The sequence below is a fragment of the Tiliqua scincoides genome, chromosome 9 (genome assembly GCF_035046505.1).
Source record: "Tiliqua scincoides isolate rTilSci1 chromosome 9, rTilSci1.hap2, whole genome shotgun sequence".
NCBI lineage: Eukaryota > Metazoa > Chordata > Lepidosauria > Squamata > Scincidae > Tiliqua > Tiliqua scincoides.
This window is the reverse complement of record NC_089829.1, coordinates 37,708,743-37,731,287: the sequence shown is the minus strand read 5'-3', so window position 1 is coordinate 37,731,287 and position 22,545 is coordinate 37,708,743. Positions and strand designations below refer to the sequence as shown.

Here is a 22,545-nt window from a genome sequence, read left to right as displayed (position 1 = left end):
TTTGCTGCCCCCTATGCCTGAAACCACTTCCCACATTGCCTCTGTGATACCACCTCTTATTAACTTTATATCTCCTTTCCAAAGCTTTTTCATGAAGCCTTTGTCTCAAAGCCCTGGTCCCTGTACTTCAGGGCAACTAAGCCCAAGCCAGTGTCTATGATAATTAACTGCTTCTTTTTTTCCCAGACTTTCCCTGCCTCCATTTCCCTCCCCTTCCTCTTTTGTCTCCATTGCATCTCTTTTAAACTGTGAGCCCCTTGGGGCAGGGCACTGCCTTTGAATTTAACTGTGCATAAAGCACCATGCATATAGATGGCGCTGTATGCATTAGCAGTACTAAAAATACTTAATAAACAAACATGATCTGGAAAGCTTCGCCACAAAGGTCTTAATGGGAAAATGCGCAAGTCTCCTTTCGCCCAGATAGTAATACTGAACCATGAAGAATTTTATTTGCCTCCATCCTTGGGGCTAAGAGCTTGTGAACTCAGACAAGTAAAATAAACCCTACAGCTTCACCACTTCCTCCCACTCAGGCAAATGAATTTGTTTTGAAGGGCAGGATATACTTCAGGCCTTCTGAAATGTTCCTTATTTATGAGGTTCATTGTACCTTAATTGGGGCACCCAGCTTGTTCATAGGTGCTTCTTGCTCTCTGCCCTGGCACAGCTGCAGGTAGATTTCCTTTGGCTGCACACATTTGGCCTCTCTGTTGTTTTTCATGGCTCCTTCTAGCCCCAGCTGATGTGCAACCTGCACTGCTGGCTGCCAAGTGACTCAGGACTTTGTCATTGTCTTTCCTCTAGGATCAGTGTTGAGTTTTACTGCCATTTGTGATCATTAATGGGCCTTACTGAGCATAAAAACGAATAAGGATGCCAACACTTTGGCGTTTTTGGCACACAGGAAAGCCTAGTACTGGACTCAGGACTTTCCTATAAATCAGCCAGGCACCTGTGCATCAAGATTTCATGAAATACTTCTAAAGAGGGGAAAGCATGGATGATGGCTTAAAAAAAATTTTTTTTACATCCTGAGTTATTTTGCATGCTTAGGGCCAAGGAGATCTACACCTCCAATATGAAGGTGAATCACACCTGCAATTTTAGAGCAGCGATCTTCAGCTGGTGGACTGACACTTGGAACTGGGTTGTGACCTGACCTTGCAGCACTGCTATTCTTGCCATTTTCCTTTGAGAGACAGGCCCACATAGTGGCTGGGGCACAGTTGCCAGGGTGAGGAGTGCTAGACAAGGTTGAGGACACAGCAGGGAGGTAGGAGAACAGGACTTTGTCCCACAGGTCTAAGCACCAGCATTCACCTTCCCCCATCTTCACTGGATTCCACTGAGGGGTCTAAACCTAATAGGCACAAGTCCTCTTCATCTTCCCTGCCGCCTTGAAACTCTAATGCTTACTGTGTAAACTGTGTAAGCATTGAAACTCTAATGCTTACAGGTGAAGAGGCTCCCCCTACTAAAGGTAACTGGCTTCCTGAAATGGACACCTCAGAATCCACATCCTTTAGGAAGGAACTCTTTGGGGAGGAAGCCACGAACACTGAAAATAACATGGACGTGTTTTTTTTCCTTGTGGGCCTATTTCCTAAGGAAACTAGGGCCCAAATCCTAACCAATTTTCCCACGTTGACATATCTGTGCCAATGGGATGTGTGCTGCATCCTGCAGTTGGGTGGCACTCCTGGAGGCCTCCTCAAAGTAAGGGAATGCTTGTTCCCTTACCTCAGAGCTGCATTGCCCTTACGTTGGTGCTGGAAAGTGGGTTAGGATTGTGCCCTCAGTCTTTGAATCTTGCCACAGAGGCCGGGTCACCTTCTTCCTTTGCCACTCTAACCAGGCTGGGGGCCAAGTGTCTGTTTCTCCTCAAGGTCCTGCCAAGCCACCTAAGGTTCCCTTTTCAGAAGCATTAAAGTCCATCTTGGAAGTGGAGTGGGTGATACCATCTCAGAGAAAGCATATTGCCAAATTGCTCAGTAAGCTTTATTTGCCTCAGAATACTCTGCATACCATGAGGGGTCTCGAGTTGATGCTCCCATTACTGCCTGGTCTTTGCATGCTGTGATACCATCAGAGGGCAAAGGGATCCTTCGCCTGAGGGACCCTTGTGATAAAAGGGATAGAGGTGGTGCTCAAGGGAGCCTTGGAACCTCTTCTTATGCTCTCAGGCCAACTGCCACTAATTCCCTGATCTCTAAAGCGACCTATTTTGCGGTGGAAGAGCTGACCAATATAGATCACAATCTATCCGAGTGCCAAGGATATGCTGAAGAAAATTGTTTTGTCAGTGGCCTTTTCCATTGATGCATCTCTTGGCTCTTTTCAATTTACTGCAGAATCCATGGCCTCTGCTTTAGTGGCCAGGAGAAACATCTGGCTCCAACACTGGGATGTCAACACAGGCTCCCAGGTCAGACTGGCTGCCCTCTCCTTTGAGGGGAATAAAGCCTTTCAGGGAAGCACTAGATTCCATTCTCACTGAGAACAGGGATAAGAGAGAGGTTTTTTGTCCACCCTTTGAAATGGCAATTCCAAATATAAACAACACCAATCCTTTCATAGTCATAAGCAATCCTTTCATCCCAAGGGTCAAACCAAGTTTAGATCTCAGTGGTCTAAATTTAAGCCCCATCGTCCCTCTGGCAAGTCTCCAAACTTTGCATCCTCCAGCTAGGGCTTGAAGTTCAACAGAGGATGCAACCTCTGATGCCAGGCTTACCTTGGAGTAGGTCAGTTGGACCCCATCACAGGAACAGAGATTAATATGTGAGTCTTCTTATGGTAAAAGATGGGGTGCTTTGGCAGTCTTTCCAGCACATCAGGAGGCACTTCAAGGTTTTCCTGACCCTCAGCCATTCAGGTTGCTGATAGATAAGGAGTGGGTTACTCTCTCTAAGAGCAAAGCCAGAAGATAGACCAGGCTGAATGGCAAATTAACCCCCAGGTGTTTGTATTGCTGAACAGGAGGTTTGGGCCACTGGTACTAGACCTGTTCCTAAGCCAGCACTACAACCAGCTGACAAGATTCTTTTCCAGAGGGAGATGCCAAGGCTTGGAGGGGATGGACACCCTTCATCTCCCTTGACCAAGAGGTGTTCTGTATACCTTCCTTCCTGTCAAACTTCTTCCAAAGGTATTAATAAAGTTAAGGCTAGGAGGGGTTTTCAACCTCAAAGACCTCTCAATACACCAGCCGTTTCATCTTCCTCTGAGGCTGGACCTGCTATCTCAGGGTCCAATCATCCATCCTCAGATAGCAATGCTGTAGCTAACTACCTGGGGATTGAGCAAAAAAGACTGTCTAAATTAGGATATTCAGAGCCAGTTCTCAAGACCCCCCCAGCTGATAGGAGAGCCACTATCAACAGCATTTATAATTCTACCCAGAGGGTTTTGGTAGGCTGGTGTTCCCCAAACCAGGTCCAACCAGAGAAAATTAAGGTGAGGGAGCTCTTTGAGTTCCTTTAGATGGGATCTGGATAAGGGTCTGAGTATGGTCCCTCTGAAAAGTTAGGTATTGGCAATTTCATCTGTCTTAGGGTATCCCAAGGGTTGGTTCCTGTCTTCCCATCCTCATGTTAGAAAATTCATCAGGGGAGTTGCCTTGATCAACCCTCCTCTGGTGACCAGGGCTCCTCTGTGGGACTTAGATTTTGTTCTCAAAGAATTAACACGGCCTCCTTTTGAGCCCATGGCTCAAATCTGTAATCTGTCTTTTACATATTCTTTTCCCAGAAAACTGCCTTTTTAGTGGGAATAACATCAGCTAGATGGGTGTCTGAATTGGCAGATTTTTCTATGTCTGGGACCCTGACAAATCCTCATTAGGTCCCTGAACAGAGTACAGGATGGTCCTAGTCTTTCTTGGTCCAGAATGGTATTAGATTTAGGTCATCAGAATTCATCCGGATGGCCTTTTGACACACAGGATTTCAAGATGGGCATCTATCCAAGCAAGTCTGAGATGGAATCAATCTGGGGAAGGGCCATCAAGGCTTTTGTAGTCTGGGGAATCGAGGGATTCCCTCCCCTCAGGAAGACTTTGTAACCTGACCTGCCTGCCTGAGAGGGAGAACCTTCCCAGATGACAAGGATGGAGACCACCAAGAGGGATTTACTGGCAAGTCCAAATCTCCCTGTTTTCATCCAAACTTTTCAAAGTAGCTTATAAAAACTGAAATTAAAACAGTCAAACAGACTCTGTTCCAAATGACAATAAAGCAGAAACTGAAGTAGAGCATCATAAAATTTGGTTCTGATCTGGATCTAAAACCTTTGCAAATTAAAAAGAAGTCTTTCACTTCCTCCTGAATAACAGTGTCATGCTCATTTCTGAAGAAGGATTCTGTCATGACACACATACTCCATTAGTCACACCCCCTATAACCACATACTGCTAAGATTATACAATGTCAGAAATTCAACTTCACATTTCTTCAGTCAAGTGTTTCTTCAGTCATTCTTTTTCTGCTTCCCAACTCCTTAAAACAAGTACAGTATATAAAAATAGAAATATGAACCACTGGTCTTTACTGATTGGCAGTGGCTGTCCAGTGTTTCAAGTAGGGTTCTTTCCTAGCCCTACCTGGTCTTACTTGGCTGAGAAACAAGAAGAGTGAGCATGTATTGAATGTACTGGATGGGAGGATGGCTTAATTGCAGTTTCTGACCTGTCATATATTGTTGATTTATCACCTTCCATGATTTTCCTTCCCAGTCCATGACGGTCAGGCTGCAGCTCAATGGTATTTGCTAGGTCGGACAAGCAGAATATCTCACATGTATTCCCTAGTATCTCAATTAAGACTATATCTAAGCACTGTTTGGACATTATGAAAGCTAGGTGCAGAGTGACCAGCTATGGAGCCAACAGGAGCATGTTGGTTTGCTCTGCACCTGTGCTGCATGTATATTTGGGCATGCTCAACAGCTGTGGGTCCTGGTTTTCCCTAGAGTGCCTGGAATGTTGGCCAACCGACACTGGGCTATGGGGAACAAGGGATGGGACCAGTGCACTCCCATTTTGGTTTCTCTCTGAGTTTATTCAATTGGAATTAATTTTTTTTTAATGCTGTTTCTCTTTTTGGCTACCTGCGTTGCTTGAATTTTGTTTGATGATTTTACTTGGTTATAGTTTAAAATTATTTATCATTGTTTCATTTTGTAAGCTACCATAGTGGCCCCTTGGACAAGTCCAAAAGGAAGTTTAGAATTAACAAAATGAAAATAAAAACATAGTGACCATTTTAAACATTAAAACCATTTGTTGATTGTGATGGAAGTTGCTCTGTCTGCCGCCCCCAGGCAGGGGGTTTGCAAAAGGAGGGGGTTTGCTGGCTCAGCAACCAGAATCCTCAACTAGGCCTGAGAGTTCAGCAGTGGGGAGGGGGTTGCTTCACCCTGCTGCTGCTTCCTCCACCTGGCTCCCACCCTAGCTTGCCCTAGGGGACTACCCTCAGGAAGCTTCTCCAGAGAGTTTTATGAAGCCTTGGGCCCTCCCCTTCCTGGTCTGTCTCTCCCCCAAATCCCCTGCTTTACCTGGGGCAAGTTAGGGTGGTTAAAGGGTCAGCATCACCCCAGAGTGGGGAGGCCCTCATCCTGCAAGGGGCAACCAACCCTGTGCCTTGATGACTTGGGGGGGGCAGTGGGAGTATAGGATGTATGAGCATATAGTGCTGGTTGCTGCTTCCCTGCCAGGATTGCGCTAGGAGGGCTAGAGTTCCTGAGATGGGGGAGGCAAGTTTGGAAGTGAACAAGTTAGCTACTTGATAACAGTAATATGAAGAAAGTGACTTGCTATTTACTTAATAATGATACAGCATTCCTTAGGAGTGACACTGAGGGTAGATCAGCCAGGCTGGGAGAGCCAAGAGAGGAGGGCATGTGAGAACATGATTATCATCATCATCATCATCATCAAAGAGGGTTGGCTAGTCCAGGGGTGACCAAAGTTTTTGGCAGGAGGGCCACATCATCTCTCTGACACTGTGTTGTGTTAATTCACATTGAAAATTTGAATAAATTTACATAAGTTTACATAAATGAATATATTAAAGAGGAACTTATATGAATTAATGAAGCTCTTGCAATAGCTGAAGACCTATAAAAGGCCTTGCACAAAGCAAGGCTGGCCTTTCCTTTGCTGCCGCTACTGCATCACAGATGCGAAGCAGCAAGCAGTGGAGGAAGCCCACAGCTCACATGAGAGGTCAAACAGTTGCCTTCAGGCTGAGAGCAGTTGCGTCAGGGTGATGTGGGCTCCAACAAATCGCCGGGAGGGCCAGAGGCTCATTGGAGACTGGGGGCTTCCTGAGGGCCGCATTGAGAGGCCTCGAGGGCCACATGTGGCCCTAGGGCTGGAGTTTGGGCACCCCTGGGCTAGTCCAAGAGGCAGCTGAGAGTGTTGCCTTTGGGCCCAATCCTATCCCACTTGCCAGGTAGGGTAACAAATGTCCCCTTCCCTTGAGGAGGCCTCTGGTCTGCCTCCCCACCACCGGATGCGGCACACGCCCCACTGGAAAATGGGCTAGGGCTGGCCTGGGCCCTCAGGCGGCAGAATGGGGGGCGCCCCCTCCACCTGCCCTTTGAGAGGAGAGCCCCAGCCGCCCCTCTCCCTCCAGCAGAGCCAGGCGGGGAGGCGGTTGGGGGGGGCTCGCTGCAGGGTCGGTGTGCACAGGGAGGCCTCCGTCCCGGCGCCCCGGCCGCCCTTGCAGCACAGCGCGGGGCTGTCCGGGAGGAGGCGCGCGTCGCTGCCGCGGGCGCGCCCCGTGCTGCGCTGCGCCCCCCGCATCTGCTCTCCGGCTCCCATTGACGTCAGGCAGGCCGCACATGACGGCGGGGACCAATCAGGCGCGCCAGGGCCGCTCCTGCAGGAACCTCGGCCCGAGCCTCCGGCGCCGCCAGCTGCAGCGGCGGCGCCGCCCCCTCGTCACCCACGTCCCACGCCCGCCTTCCCCGGACACGCGTCCACGCCCATCCAGACGTGCGCGCGGCAGGCAGGCAGGCTCCCTCCTCCCCCGGAGAGGATCCCTCCCTCGGACGGCCACCTTTGTCTCCCGCTTCCTGTGCCAGACCTGGCGACATGGCTCCGGGCGGCCGCCTGCGCTGAGCCGAGCCGAGCCGAGCCGAGCGGAGAGCCGTCCAGTCCCGCAGCAGGCAAGGCAGGCTCAGCCCCGCGCCTCCCGCCCGCCCGCCAGACAGAGGATCTTCGGGCTTCGCAAGGCTGCTTCCGCGTGTGCGCTGCGACTGTGTGCGTTGAGATTGTGTGTTGGGCTTGTGTGTGCGTGTGTTGGGAGTGTGCCCGTGTGTGTTGGGATTGTGTGTTGAGAGTGTGTGTTAAGAGTGAGTGTGCGCGCGCTGGGACTGAGCGTGTGTGTGTACTAAGAGTGTGTGTTGGGATTGTGTGTATTTGTGCTGGGACCGTGTGTGTTGCGATTGTGTGCGCGCGCTGGGAGTGTGTGTGTCTCAAGAGTGTGTACTGGGAGCGTGTGTGTTGCGATTGTGTGTGTGTGTGTTAAGAGTGTGTGCCTGTGCACTGGGACTTTGCGTGTTGCGATTGTGTGCGCGCGCGCGCTCTGGGAGCGCGTGTGTGTGTCTCCAGAGTGTGTGCCGGGACCGTGTGTGTTGCGATTGTGTGTGCGCCGGGACGTGTGTGCCGGGAGCGAGCGCGCCCTGCCCTCCTCCCCGCGGCGCCCGCCCGGAGCCCGCTTCCTGCATGTGCTACATTCGGCTACATTGTTGAGCGGCGCGGGGTCGGCGGGGAGGCAGCGCCGGCGGGGATGGACTTCCAGCAGGGCTGCGGCGGAGGCGGCGAGCGCCGCCCGCGCCAGATCGAGGAGAGCCTGCCTCTGCTGGACGACATGTCCGGCCCGGAGGGCGCGAGGACGGCGGCGGCGCTGTGCCGGAGGGGCGTCCACTGCGCGGGCATGCGGTACAAGCTGCTGCAGGAGGGCGACATCCAGGTCTGCGTCGTCAGGCACCCGCGGACGTTTCTCAGCAAGATCCTCGCCTCCAAGTTCCTGCGCAGGTGGGAGCCGCACCACCTCGCCCTGGCGGACAACGGCCTCGCCTCGGCCACGGTGAGTGTGGGGCGCCCCCCGGGGAGGGGGGAGGGAGGCAGGCGCCCGCCTGGGGAGCTCCTCCTGGACCCAGGTTAGGCCACTCACCCAGGGGTGTGTGGTGGGTGGGGAGGGCAGGTGAGGCAGAGCCTCCCCGCCGGAGTCCTTCGAAAAGCGCCGCCTGCCCCCCCACCACACACCCCTGCATTCACCCTAAGGCCTGTTCATAACCAGGCGCATCTGTACATCTGGGTGCAATCTTTCTTCTTCTATGGCCAGGTGCGGATATTGCCATGTATCCATTCAGTGCCTCAGGTCAGGCAGTATGGCTTGTCAAACTAAATCCCAGGGCAGCCATGCACCCGGCAACATGTGCCACCTGGGTCAGGTAACGTGGGAACTGCCCTACTCTGGTTTGGCCAGGCAGCTCCTGGAGTTACACAAACCTCAAGCAAGCAGGCACTGTGTGGATGCCAGCAGAAAACAAATCCACTTGTAGGATGGACCTGTGTAGGAGAAAAGCGCAGAGGCGACATGTGCCAGGATAGCATGCGGCCTCCGGTCAATGTGCTGACAAAAATCAAAATAACATTGTACCCTTTAGCAGGCTAGAATAGCTAAAGTGAAAACTGAAAGCGATCGCAAAACCCTTTGGAAGTCAATTAACATTTTTATTAATCCAAACTAGGCCGCCTAACCTTTGATGATGGCGGACGGCTATGTTCTTTTTGCCCCCAAACAGTAATTAGTGGTTATTATTACTTGTCTTTTTATATAATGTTCTTGCTTTTGATTTAGAAACTGATCCCTTTTGAGGTGATCAGGTATGTGCTGTGATATAAAATTAAGCGACCATCTTTTAAAGTCTTGCAGAAAGTGGCTGCTGTACTGGAGAGCAGAAAAGAATCAAATGGTTTTCGGTGGATTGGCAAGACATCTCTACTGTTGAAGTTACCAATAGATACTTTTACTTGTGAGGAGTTAAAACGATGTTGGCCTTGATTTGGTTCTGATTTGGGGTGAGGGGAGAGAGAATGTATTCTGTCAGAACTGGCTCAACCTTGAGGTGACTGACTTGGTGGGGGGGAGAACTGGTAGGGGCCACCTGCCCTTCCTGCATCCATTGCTTTTTTCTTTCTCCTTGGATTCAAAAAGGAAAAGGGTCAAAGATGCTCTAGCCCACCAGTTTCCTCTATTTGTCGGCTCTTTGCCCCTTTTCCTTTTTGAGCCCAGGGAAGAGAAGGAGGAGCAGCAGTGGCTGATGCACTCTCAGGTAAAGGGAAGGGTTTTCATTTCATGCACTGCTTGAGTCGCAGAGAGCTCTGGACCAGCTCTCTGTTAAAAAGAACAAAAAACAAAACCAAAGTGTGTGTAACACTAGACACAAGCCCTTCCAAAGGTCTGCAGCGTACACTCCATTGAGATGAATGGATGATGCTCAATATTACCTGCTCCCATTCATTTGCACGGGGCTTGCCCAGTGGAGGTGCTAGGGATCTCTGCTCTATGTTCGCTAATATGGTGTGCTATGCTCTCGGTAACATGTAATGTGTGTCTTAAGCTATTGGTGTATTTCACAAATCTGTGACCTTCAGCCTTTACAAACTCTGCATATACTGAGCAAACATGAGACATGAAATCCCCTTTTGCAGCCCAAACCTATGCATGTTTAACAAAAATAAGTTGCTGAATTGAATGGGGCTTACATCCAGTAAGTACTGTATGCACAGAATTGCAGCCATGCAGTTTTCTCTTAGCATTTTGCCTTTTAACCTCCTTCCTTTCTGCCTGTATCTCTCCTTCAATTTCTTGCTCCTACTCCCTTTTCAGAAGGCCCACCTTAATGGCAGCTATGAGTTTTAAGCCTTCCAGTTGAGACCAGTGCTTTTAATGACAAGCTGGCATGTCATACAGCAGTACAAGCCAGTCAGATGGTAGCAACCTTGGACATGTTTATAACCAAGCAAAACTGTAAACATGGGGTGAATTCATCTTGGACACCATGTCAGTATTTTGCTTCTTACTCCCCCCCCCCCCGTCTTATGTACCTTAGAAGAATCTGCAGGCCTGGTTTTGTTCTTTATGTACAAAAGCAAGGATCTTGGAGTAGCCATCAGATGTATTTTTCTCAATGATTTCCTGAAGACCTTCTTTCTCATCAGTGGTGTGCTTACAAATAAGAGCGTTTTACATAAGGAAGTGACTCAGTAGTAAATACACGATGTCCTATTACCGTTGCACTCCAGAGATGGACCGTGAATAAGCTTGGTTTGTTTTCAAACTTAACAGGTTGCCACAAATCATGTAACTGTTTATTGTCATTTGGTTGAGTTGTTCCACTGGGATGGCCAGTTGCCTATTAGGCATCCTTCATATGATAAGATATAGTGCAGGTGCTGAAAATGAATCTGGTGTCAAAGTCAGACTGGAGCTGCAGAAACGGATCTAGGTTGGGTGTTCCATCATATGCAGTCAGAGCCTTGGTCCTTCTAGCTCTCTGGTGTCCTCTTCCCTAATCTCAATATTTACTTTCCTGTAGTACCTTTTCCTCAGCTGCTTTTCTCTTTGTCAGGTTCACTTCTAGTTCTGTAGCCCTGGGTGTTGGGCACACTGCAGAATAATAAGCTGAAGGTTTGGGGAGAAATGTTCAATATTCCTCAGAGATGCACCCCTTTTAAATCAGACCCTCTTTCTGTGTGATTGAGGCAGATCCAGCTTTAAAGACCAATTTGCCCCCATCATGTGTGCTTTTGAGTCTGTCCTGATCTCTCGCCCTGAGATTCCAAGTCCAAAATATGGCAAACCCTGACATGGCAGTAGGAAGGCAGTCAAGATGCGTTTTCCAAAATTGATGTTCAACTTTTTATTTAAATGTGCATTTATTTAAAATAGCCTCCTGTCCTTTGGATGCAAAGAACATCCTATTCAAGGAGTATCTCATTCATGATAGTAGCTCAGCAAAAAATGCATGCATTTTTGGCTTTGGTAACCAGAGTATGAATATGCAAACAAAATGAATAGGCGACCTCTGATGTCATGAGGAAAGAGCATGTTTTTGCTTGCTCCGTGGTAGAAAAGCAGATGTATTCAGAAGTAGGTACACATGTGTCTCGGAAGACTTTGATCTCTATGCAATAGGTTCTCTACAGCGTTTTGAGTATGTTTTTTTTTCCTGCACAAGTTGCTCTGGAAAGTTTTGGAGTGGAGTTTCCAAGAGTTTTTAAAGAGGATACCAGATGTCTGTCAAGTAAAATTGAAAGCCGAGAGTTCTCTTGTTGGAGGAAGAGTGGAGATATTGGCTTGATATAAGGCATTAATTCATTTATGGAACACATCGCTACTGGATGCTGTGAAGTGCACGAGCATAGATGACTCTCGCAAAAAGAATTAGGTGCAAACATGGATAGTAGTCTTACTTGTGGTTATTTATCCAGCACTGGAGTCGGAGATCTGGGCTGTGTGTAGCTATCGGGTCCTGCCTGTTCATTGTTGGAGTCAGTGTGGGTGAATCATGCACCCTCTTGGTGCAATCCAGGCTGGCAATTCTCCTGTTGTCAGTGAAGTTTCTTCCAATTCCATGATCACTGGGATGTTTAAAATTTTATTTTCCATAGCAGATGGTTACAGAACAAAGCACCTGCTGTGTTGGCAGCCAGGACGGTGGCCATGTGAGTTTATAGCAGCAAAAATGACAAATGTCTTGTGGCTCCTTTAAGACTCTCCAGTTTATTTCAGCATAAGGTTTTCTTGGGCTACAATCCTCCGCAAGGCTATTTCCATCTGATGAAGTGGACTGCAATCTGTGAACATTTATTCTGAAACAAATTTTTAGTCTTTAAGATGTCCTAGCACTCTTTGTTGGGTTTAGACTTTCTGAGTATTCCTTAGTTTGCTCCCTTCATAGCTCCCATTTTATTGCAAGTTATTTGTTTTGTATTTTAAAACATTTTCATTTTGCAGCTAAATCAGCGCAGAGTATTAAATGCTGCTAGGCTTGGGCAGCCTTCTCAGAATGGTGGTTGGTTTATTTAAAGATGAATCTCCCTATTTCTGAATGTGTTATATTTATGGATTTGCTATGCTGGGATCAGAGTTCTAATCTTATTTGTTGTTTGGTTTTTAAAAGGAAGAACTATAACCAATAGTTCTACCTAGGGTTTTAAAAGATGTGTGTGGCATGATCCTAAGTATGTTTACTCAGAAGTAAGTCCCTTGAAATTTCACCTAGAGTTGCTTACAGGTAGCATTATAGCCTTAGAACACAGCTAGGCACACTTTCAAGCTGAACTTTGATCCTCTGTATGTTTACTTGGAAGTCAATCGCCCTGAGTGGATTTATTTACTGATAAGTATTAGAGCTGCATAACTTCTGGGAGCCACACAGTTCTTAACTCAGTCAATAAGGTTTAACTTTAGCCGTTTGTTCTCAAAATGATGCAAGACTGTTTGCTTCTTCTCGATCTGTTTTTAAGTAGTTTTCTCTCATCTTTGTTTAAAGGTGATGTTGATTCACACTGCCCCTTTCTTAATTAGGGGTTTTCTTCCCCCAAAGAGCAGGGTTTGCATTTGAATCTATTGCATATGAATTTGTCCTCCAGAGACTTGTTTCTGCTACACAGGAATTAAGAGTGTACCATTTGCAGGATTTAGGATAACTTAGGGTGCAATCCTAACCAACTTTCCAGCGCCAAGTTAAGGGAACAAATATTGCCTTCCCTTGAGGAGGCCTCCATGACTGCCCCCCAAATGCAGAATGCAGCACATACCCCACTGGCACAGCTATGCTAGTGCTGGAAAGTTGATTAGGATTGTACCCTTCATTAGCAAATGCACAGGAAGTGGGTGCATTTATTTTTTGTACAGCCCCACCAAGCTGTATAGGTGTAACATAATGAAAATGACAGGTGCCAGTCTGTAAGAGTGTACAACTAAAGGAACTTTTGCAGATTAACCTTTTAAGAACCTTTTGTAGGGGAGGAGCCACGTGGGAGTGTGAGTGGTTTTGAGAAGGGGGAAGATAAGCATGTAAAGGGCTGCATGTTCCCTCCCCTCTGCTGTTTCTGTCCTCTCACTTGCATCTTCTTTTGTTTTTTAATCAGTGGAAAGGCACAGTGACTTGCTTTTGCATGTAATGTGTAGTTTGACTGCTAGGCTTGGGTGGGAACCAAGACGAGAGGATGACTAAATGAGACTTTGGTTGTTACAAGAGGTTTGAAGGACATGACGTTATATGACCACATTTTAACTTTTTGTTTGTGGTTGAAGTGAACACTTGGAAGAATAAAATTATGGATTGACAGCACAGTTCTATGCATGTCTACTCAGAAGCAAGTCCCTTTGTGTTCAGTAGGACCTACTCCCAGGAAAGTGTGTGTAGGATTGCAGCCTGAGTCTCCCTGATGCAATGAGAGCCTTGTATTTGGAAATGTTTCAAGTTACACTAGAATAAATGGGTGTTTTGCCTCTAATTGAATGAAATGTGGATTTCATCATGAGCGGAGTGGTCAGAAGAGGATACAGATTGAGAAGAAAATTCCAATCTAGGGGAATGCCTTTATGAGAATCAACCAAAAGGTAACAAATTTTGAAATGGCAAGCTTCTGGATCTTACAGGATTCATCATCAGGTTAGATGTTAAGCCGAAGAGGGTGGGATAAAGGGAACATGTTGTAGGTTCTCCATCAGTCTTCAGTTTGTAAAATCAAAAGATGGAACTCAGGAGTTTTTTATGCAGACTTCAGTTGGTCTCTGAGATAATTTACGTACACACATGGCTGTTTTGACAAAAGAAATGATAAATGGTTGAATCCTCCCTCCCAGTATTCTGGGGATATGTCTTTAAGGCAGATGAGTGGAGAGGAAGAGATGAGGAAGCTTTGTTGGTAGGTCTTTGTGTGTGTGTGATCTCTTGGGCTAACTGAAAAGCAGGTCAGTGGAGGCGGGAGGAACTGTTCAAGAGCCAGCAGGTTGGACCCAAGGTTGTGTGCTTTGTGTGCAGTGGTGGATGCCCATGGTGGCGGGTGTGAGAGGGATGTTAGAGGAGTGGTGGAAATCCTGTTTTCCTGCCACATGGGCATGTGGAAAATTTAGGGTAGCAAAGCAGGAAGCTGAGCACCTTCAGCCATACTGTCCTGGACATTCCAAATCTTGTGTGATCTCAGAAGCTTAGCATGGTCAGGCCTGGTTAGAACCTGGATGGAAGACCAGGTGCTGTAGGCTTTTTGCCTCCCTGCCTTTTTGGCCTCTGACCCTCCTTCTGTTGGAGCAGGCCCCAAGCGCTGGGGCCCTGCTTTCCGTTCCCTAACTCTGGCTCTGTCCCTCAGCCCACCTAGCTAGCCAGCCTCACAGTGGCAGGGGCACGTGCAAGGTGTAGGGTGACATAGCAGGCAAGTGAGCTTCTACAGCAGGAGTGGCCAACCCCCAGCAGGTCACTTGCCACTTTTTGCATACGTAATCTTTAATGAGCCACTTCACCTTATCTGGACCAGCTCGGGTGGTTTTGATGGCTTATGTGATCTGCCAAGCCTCTGCTCTGCTATTGTTACCCTGGTCTGATGCTTGTTGCTTCCTTTCTGGGCTTCCGAGGTGGGAGAAGTGCTGTGCACTTGTGGCCAACCTGCATCAACTGGTGTGGCCCCAACAGGTGACTTTGTGAGTGCTGCTTTGAAAGTGTCCATGTGCTGCGAGTGGCAAGCTAGCCGTGGGTTCACCACCCCTGTCACAGCCCAAGATGCAGCTTTGCAAGTACACACCACTCCTGTGTGGTCTTGTGCTGTGCAGGACTGTTTTTTTCATTTTCTATGAGTGAGCAGATCTGTGTATGTCTCCATTTTTACAAAGCAATGCCTTGCATCCCAAAAGAGCAATTTAATATTTACAAACTTTTTTTTTGCTAGATAACTGCTTGCTCAGGGACATATCAAAAATTTTCCCTCTGGACCAAGTGGAGTTTTTGTTAAGCAAACTTGTAACAGTCTAAATATTTATGTATTTACTTTTAAGAGCCATTAGCTGCAGTCTCCGAGATGGCAACCTAAAGTAGTGAACACTAAAATTCGACACAATTCGTAGAACTTTTCTTAGGTGCTCCCAACTGTTCTGCTTCTGCCTTGATACAGGCTCTTCATGGGTGATGTTCCTTCACTTCTGCATTCCTGAATTGAATGAGTAACCCCTGCTAATTGGGTAAGAGGCACTTTTTCAAGTGAGTGTTCCTTTTTTTTTTTTTTTTTTTTTTTAAGCAGGGGGAGAGTAACTGGCCCACCTCACCCCAGCAGTGTCTGTTCTAGTGGCTGTCTGCTGTTATTCTTTTTGCATCTTTTTAGATTGTGAGCCCTTTTGGGACAGGGAGCCATTTAGTTATTTGATTTTTCTCTGTAAACCGCTTTGTGAACTTTTAGTTGAAAAGCGGTATATAAATACTGTTAATAATAATAATAATAATAATATTCGCCTACAGCAGGTGACAGGTGCATGCACATGCATGCAATCAGTCCTGCTTCTGTTGTGGATTAGGCTTCTAACCCCTGTGATAGAGAACTGCATTTGTTTAAAAAATGGAAAGGCTAAGTGTGCGCAAGCATCAGATGCCTAGGAGGACATCTTCCTGAGAGTGGTGGACGGCCAGCTCAGACTGAAGAAATGCATGTGCTCACCACCACACAAACTTGTAAGGTGGGCCGCTTCACATGCATTAGCAAGAGAACGCCAACACACTTCTCATTCATAGAAATCAGCCTGCATTACAGAGCACATTTAAAACAAAATGTGAGAAATGCCAACCAAGGGCATCTGATGCTAGTATTTGTTTTTCTCATTTTCTCCCTGCCCCCACCCTGGGGTTTGATCAGAACCCTGGTCTATTATTAGATGTTAACATTTATTTTGGAAATCAGGTAGATTTGATTCTTGTAATCGGTTGGTTTTAGCATAATTGGGAGTACAAATATTTAGCACTGTTTCTGTCCTTCAAAGCGCCTTACACGTGCTCTTGTTTTTTCTTTTGACCCTTTACTTAGGGTCAAAGTAAGTTCCTACTTTTGGCATCCAATGCACAGCTGTGACACGAATCAAAGCAGCAGCTGGCTGTTGAAGAACCACAATCAGCATTTGTATAGCACAGCAATTTTCAACCTTTTTCATCTCTTGGCAAACTGACAAGGTGCTAAAATTGTCAAGGCACACCATCAGTTTTTTGACACCAGACCAGACACACCATGCTACTAGTGGAGGGCCCACGACCCCCAATGGCCACGCTAATAAATGACCCTAAAATTCTTCGCCATACCTGCAGACCATTCACGTTATCCCAGTGTGTTGCTGCAGGCTGGTTGAAAATAACTGGTATAGCACTTTCCAGTATTCAGAGTGCTTGATGTGTATGATCTTGCGGTTAACTTCCATGGTTGTTGTAAGGGTATGGAAGGATTTTAATCCCATTTTGTGGATGGAGAAGACTGAGGCTAAGAGGGAGTGGCTTGTTTTAGCCTTTGGATGAGTTCAGGGTAGGGGCATTATTCGCATGGGGAAAATTTGCCATTCGTTCTTGAAGCTACTGTGCTGCACTATGTCTCTTTAGTCAGTATGATAAAAGCTTTCTGGTGGGTATCCTTCTTAGGACCTGGTTCACACAGCTGTGAACATGATGGTTTCCTCTGTGCTCAATTACTGGAAGCGAACGGCCCATTTCATACACTCTGGAGAGTCAAAGACCGCAAATATAACTTTTACATTCCCCCCAAGCCTCAGATGACTCAGTCCATGCGTTCTACTGTGAATCTTCAAATGGTGAGATGCGCATGACTGTGAGCATCACTTGTGCACTGTGAGATGTGCACAGTTATGTGGATTGTGAATACATGGCGACTGTGTTCGAAATTGTTTGGAGTGGATTGTGAATACATGGCGACTGTGTTCGAAATTGTTTGGAGTCAACAACGGGCTGCAGGTTCCTTCCAACATGTGACAAGTGAAAATAGATGCTTCTAACACCCCAATAATTGTACCTAGAATCCCTGTACAAATCCCACCTGCTCCACTACTTTGCACGCAGTTCAGTGGGTGTTCAGCTGCTGTTCAGTGGGTGAAGCACCTACTTGGCACGTTGAGGCAACTGGTGCTGGCATCTCCAGGTAGGGCTGAAAAAGACCCCTGTCTGAAAGCTGAAAACCTCACTACTGTTCAGTGCTGATTATGCTTAACTAAATGCACCAGTGGAACAGTCAGAGGTAATTTTCTGTAAATTGTTGAAGATTGTTCATCTCTTGGCTATACTGCAGTCATTTCCTCTGTAATAGCCTCCATCTTCCACTGATTTGTAAGCCAAGAGGGAGGTGGTTCGCCTTGGTTAAATATTTAGTAGAAATTATAATTGTCCTGCCTTGCTCTAGCAAGGGTTCGTCACACATTTTAGCAGCTGTAGTGTGTGAAAGGGCATCTCCCTACATTCGTCCCAGAGACAAGATGTGTCTGTCTGCATGTGCGGAGATTCAGCTTCTAGAGCCTTGGGAAGGTATCCGAGCCTTGAAGAATGGAACTGCTAACAACATTTTCTTAAGTCATTACCCCAAAGGCAGAACATTATTGATCTACTAGAGATGCAGACCAGACCACGAGGCCTAATAAATATGGACACTTGGAGTTCATTAGGATGGGAGAGTTTTGCTGGAAAAGCATCCAGATTCCAACAAGTTCTGTCTGCAAGGCTAGGCTTCCTTTTGTGCAGCAGCCCTCAGGTAGTTAGCTAAGGTCAGGGGTGCTCTAACCCCGACCTGGGGGCCATCTGCAGCACTTGGGGACCCCCAATCCAGCCCGTGGGGAGCCCCCAATCTCCAATAAGCCTCTGGCCCACCAGAGACGTTTGATGCCACACTGGTCTGATGCAACTGCTCTCAGCGTGAGGGCCAACTGTTCAAACTTTTGTGGGAGTTGCGGGCCAAGGGCTCCTTCCGCTGCTTGTTGTTTCACGTCTGTGAAGTGGCAGCAAAGGAAAGGCGAACCTTGCTTTGCACAAGGCCTTTATAGGCCTTGAACTATTGTGAGAGCTTCATTCATTCATATAAGGTACATCTCTAATATATTCATTTATGTAAATTTACTGAAATTTTAAATGTAAATTAATTTTTTTCCCCGCCCCCAACACAGTGTCAGAAAGTTGATGTGGCCCTCATGCCAGAAAGTTTGGACACCACTGGCTTAGGTGGTTAACTTGCATGTGTGAACTTCGCCTCAGGTCCATATGTTCTTTAACAAAATCTTACTCAAAACAGTATGATTTCTTTTTCTTTCTGTCTTCAGTATTAATTGCATGGGGTTTAGGTGGATTATCTTGTTTTCCTAGTCTCATGTTTTGCAGGCAGGTCTGAATTCTGATGGGATTAAAAAAATGATATTCTGTGACATTGATGCGTTAGTAGCTGTGCAGCTTTGTATCATTGGATTTCTCTGTATTTCTAAAGCATCAGATAATAGTACGTATATGTCAACAAGAAAGAGAAGGTAGAAGGATGTTTTCACTAGCAAGAATTTGGTTGACTCTGATTAGTAAGAACAGGATGTGATTGCACAATAACCAACAAAGTTGCCATCAATTCTCCACCCCCACCAGAAGTGTACATTGATGCATCCTGTTGGCTTCATTTCTCTAGTGAAGGAAGGCAACACAGGGGCTACAGCTGACAAGAATTCAGAATATGCCATTTTCGGATGTGAGACCTCCTGAATGGGCACTGTGCTAGCTTGCCACAGCTGAAAAGACAAAGAACATTCACTTCTGTTTGCTCACTCACCTACACTGTTCTTCCTCCTTCCTGCACTCCCTGGGTTGGAAAAGGAAGAGAGGATGGCAGAGTGAATGAAAAAGTGTGAAGAGGACAGTTGTGGGCTTGAGCCTCTCCTACACGATTCCTCTTCCGCTCCATCCCCTGCTTCCTTTTACAATCTAGGGCAGTGGTTCTCAAACTTTTTAGCATCAAGACCCACTTTTTAGAATGACAGACTGTTGGGACCCACTGGAAGTGATGTCATTAACCTGGAACTGGTGTCGTGGCTGTCTTCAAACCTAAGCCACAATCAGCTAAAGGTCCCATTACACTGCACGCTTGTGATGTTATTTTGTATAGCTTGGAATTCAAACATTCCAGCTTGGACGTCAAAGCAGAAGGCAGACTTGAAGTCCTCTCCCCTTTCGCACCTATTCAGGGCAAAGCAACAGGCTCATCTTCCCAGCTATTCAGGGCAAAGCACCAGGACTGTCTGCCACTGGGAGCCTGCCCTGCCCAGCAGCTCTATACCCTGTATTTTCAGCTCTGTATTTACAATGGTGGCTGAGCTAGGTGTTATGTGGCTCACCTAGTGGGTCCCGACCTGCAGTCTGAGAAATGCTGATCTAGGGAATGGGGGGAACAGAGTCTGGCACATCACCAGGTGGGCAGAGCCTGTGGCTTGCCATCTCTAGTGCTAGGACATCTTGAGCTGATCTGGGCTCTCCAGATGCAGCTGGTGGGTGACTGTGCAAAATAAGGTGCAGAACTAGATGGACTGTTGGGTTGACTCCAACAGAGGTCTTCTTACATTATCTTATACAGGTCCAGCCTATTTATGCACGGATTTGACTCAACACGAATGGCCCCTGCAAATGAGAAAGAATGTGCTGATCCTTGGAGAAGGGGAAAAATGCATCCCTTTAAAATCAGTTTTAAAAACTGAACAGTCTTTTAACAACAGCCTCCTTAATGAGAGAGAGAGAGAGAGAAGGCAGCAGGCTAACAATCCATCAATCCTTCTCTCTCCTGTGGACCCCTCCCTTACCCCAGCACTTGAAAGAAAGGGATCATTTTGCATTGGTGAAGGGAGGGGCTGAGTGAAGTGCTGATGGATTTTCTTCTTAATGACTCTTAACTTAGAGTCAAAAGGTCAGCAAGGCTGTTTCTCAATCACTGGAGCAAAGAAACTTTGTTTTTAAAATTGATTTGCTATAGTGCGGTTTTTTGTGTTGTTGTTGTTGTTTTTGAAGGGAACCCACCTGAGTAATTAGTCTCAACCTGTAATGCTTCTGGAAGATGCTCTGGATTTGGTGAACCTTGCTCAGAAGTATATTATGCCACTGTGAGAGATCTACCAGGAGTGGTAGCTTAGGGCTTATCCTTGTGAATTCAAACTTTCAAGCTCTTCTTGTTAGAACAGGGGTGTCAAACTTGTTTCATAAAGTGGGCTGAATAGCTGTCATAATGCCTGTTGAGGGCCAGAAGTTGTCATAAAGCAGGATGTGATGTCATTAAGCAGGTCACCACCAGAATTAAGCACTTTTTCTCACTTAGGAACTCATCAGCTGCAAATGACTGAAGAGAGAACATGCAAATCGTGATCACGTTTTCATGATATTATCATATGGGCTGCCCTTTTGGCAGTGGCACCTCAGCACGGGTCAGCAGGTGAGCTGATGGTGGGACTGAGAGAGCCCGAGGGTCAGATAAAGAGCTTCCGGGAGCTGCATCCTGCCCGCGGGCCTAATCTTAGAACACCCCTGTGTGAGAACATGTTTGATTTTGGGAAGAGATGATTGATTGGGATTGGACATAGTAGAAGAGGCAGCTCCCACAACACCTCGGTGGGACTGTATGGAAACAGTCCCAGGAAGAAGCCAGAGTAGGCCTGACTTGTATTCTTCCAGTTGATTTTCTTGTGTGGTCAAATTCTTGCCCAAGAGATACTGAACTGTTCTGTATCTTTGAGCCTTATTTGGCCTCAGGAGAAAAACATTCAGGACCCAGCCATTGCAGTGCTGGTTTGCACGCTGATTACCTTGTGCATCTGGAGGATGGAGGGAGCAGAGATCGTGCTCCTCTCGTAGGACCTGCCTCCGGGACAATGAGCTCATTTGTTTGCTTTCTGTACAAGCAAAAAGCAGCTCGCGTGAGCTCATCTTGTACTGAATCAAGTGCCCTGGTCAATTGATTTTGTTGGAAATGTAAAACCTGCTATGATTTCTAGTAACTTGAAAATAGCAATCTGGAGGGTTGTCTGTTGTGAGCTGCACAAGCCTCTTGGGTTTTCAGGTTTGGATTGTGGTGAAATGAGTGGCAGCAAAGAAACTGAAGTGCACTAATTTCAGGATAGCTTCATTCTGCTCTGAGTCTGTGTCTGTTTCCCATTTGGAAGCCATCTAAGGCTACTTCCCCACTCCCATCACAAGGCAGATCTTCTGATGTACAACAAGCAGTCATCGAGTGCACTAACTTAAAGATTTATACCTGGCCTTTCCACTTAAAACTTTGCAAGGTAGTGAACAGTCATTGAAACTGCAATCAAACTTAGCAATGAAAATGTGTCGGCTTCAGTTCTTGGGGGGCCCTGGGGCAAAAGACCTGCAGGGACACCCCCAAAGGCTGCTTCTCTCCTATGCTTTGTAGAGTGCATGCATGTGCCAGTGTACCCCCTCATCGTGCCCAGGAACAGGAAGCAGATGGTTGTGAGTCTTCCTTCATGCTGCCAACTGCAGCCTCAGTAGTGCTGATGGAGGAGATTTACTCATCTATTACCCAGTTCTTGGTTAACTTTCCCAGCTGGACAATCAATGGGGAAGTTATTGAGGGGCAGGGAGGAGAAGGTGAGAGCGGCAGCCGTTCCCTTCCCCCCTCCAGAGGAGTCAACATTTCCTGCATGCCTCAGGGCTCCCCCCTTGTGCAGCAAGATGTGCAAGACTGATTGTGAAGCCTGGGTAGGCTCACGTAGGTGTATAAGGAGAGGTGGGAATGCAGAATTGACTCAAAAAAATGAATCGAGCCACCTGTGAGGGAGAAGGTGCCACGACCCCACCCACAGCCTGGAAAGTCAATCTGAAAATTGTTTCCCAGCTCCAGAAATGGTGAGCACTCGGACTAGAAGGAGACACATCCATCGACAGAGCCCTCCCAAAGGCAAGTGTGTGCATAGCATCCACATAGTGCGTAACCCTTCCTCCCCACATCCTTTCTCTGGCTGACGTAGTGCAGATACAGGTATCTTTACAATATATGAGAGCTAGATCTGGGTGTAGGCAGGAAGATGGAGGATTTCAGCATATGGTGAAAATGCAGCTGGTCCTGATGTGAAGGCAGTGGGATGGGACCATCGCGCAGTGTTGGAACCACTTGCTTTGCATGCCGGAGGTTCCCTGGCATGTCTGAGTAGAGATAAGAGTGAATGTCCCTGTCATCCCCCACTGAAATTCTGGGGAGTAGCCATCAGGGTTGTCAATGCTACACTAGATGGACATAGAGAGCTAGACTTGGTATGGTGCGGCAGCTTTTGTAAAGTACTTAGCCATTTTCTTATCTGAGTGTGTTTTCATGTGCAATTGAAACCTAATTAATAGAGACTCAGAGGATAATATGCATCTCTATGTGAAGCTCTCCTTCTGTTTCCACTCCTGTTAGAAGAAGTAGCAGGTCTTTTCCCATACAGGATAACCCCAAATGAAGCTGCTAAACAT

At 47.0% G+C, this 22,545-nt stretch overlaps 1 protein-coding gene across 1 annotated transcript in view; it reads left to right on the top strand.

The window, feature by feature from the left end:
* The first annotated feature begins 7,472 nt into the window (after window positions 1–7,472).
* The window catches only part of CMIP (c-Maf inducing protein), a 166,067-nt gene continuing 150,994 nt past the window's right edge, over window positions 7,473–22,545 (top strand). Inside the window, exon 1 of the mRNA XM_066637659.1 lies at window positions 7,473–8,096. Coding sequence (XP_066493756.1) covers window positions 7,797–8,096 — 300 coding nt within the window. The 5' untranslated portion in view covers window positions 7,473–7,796. The remainder of the gene's footprint in view (window positions 8,097–22,545) is intronic.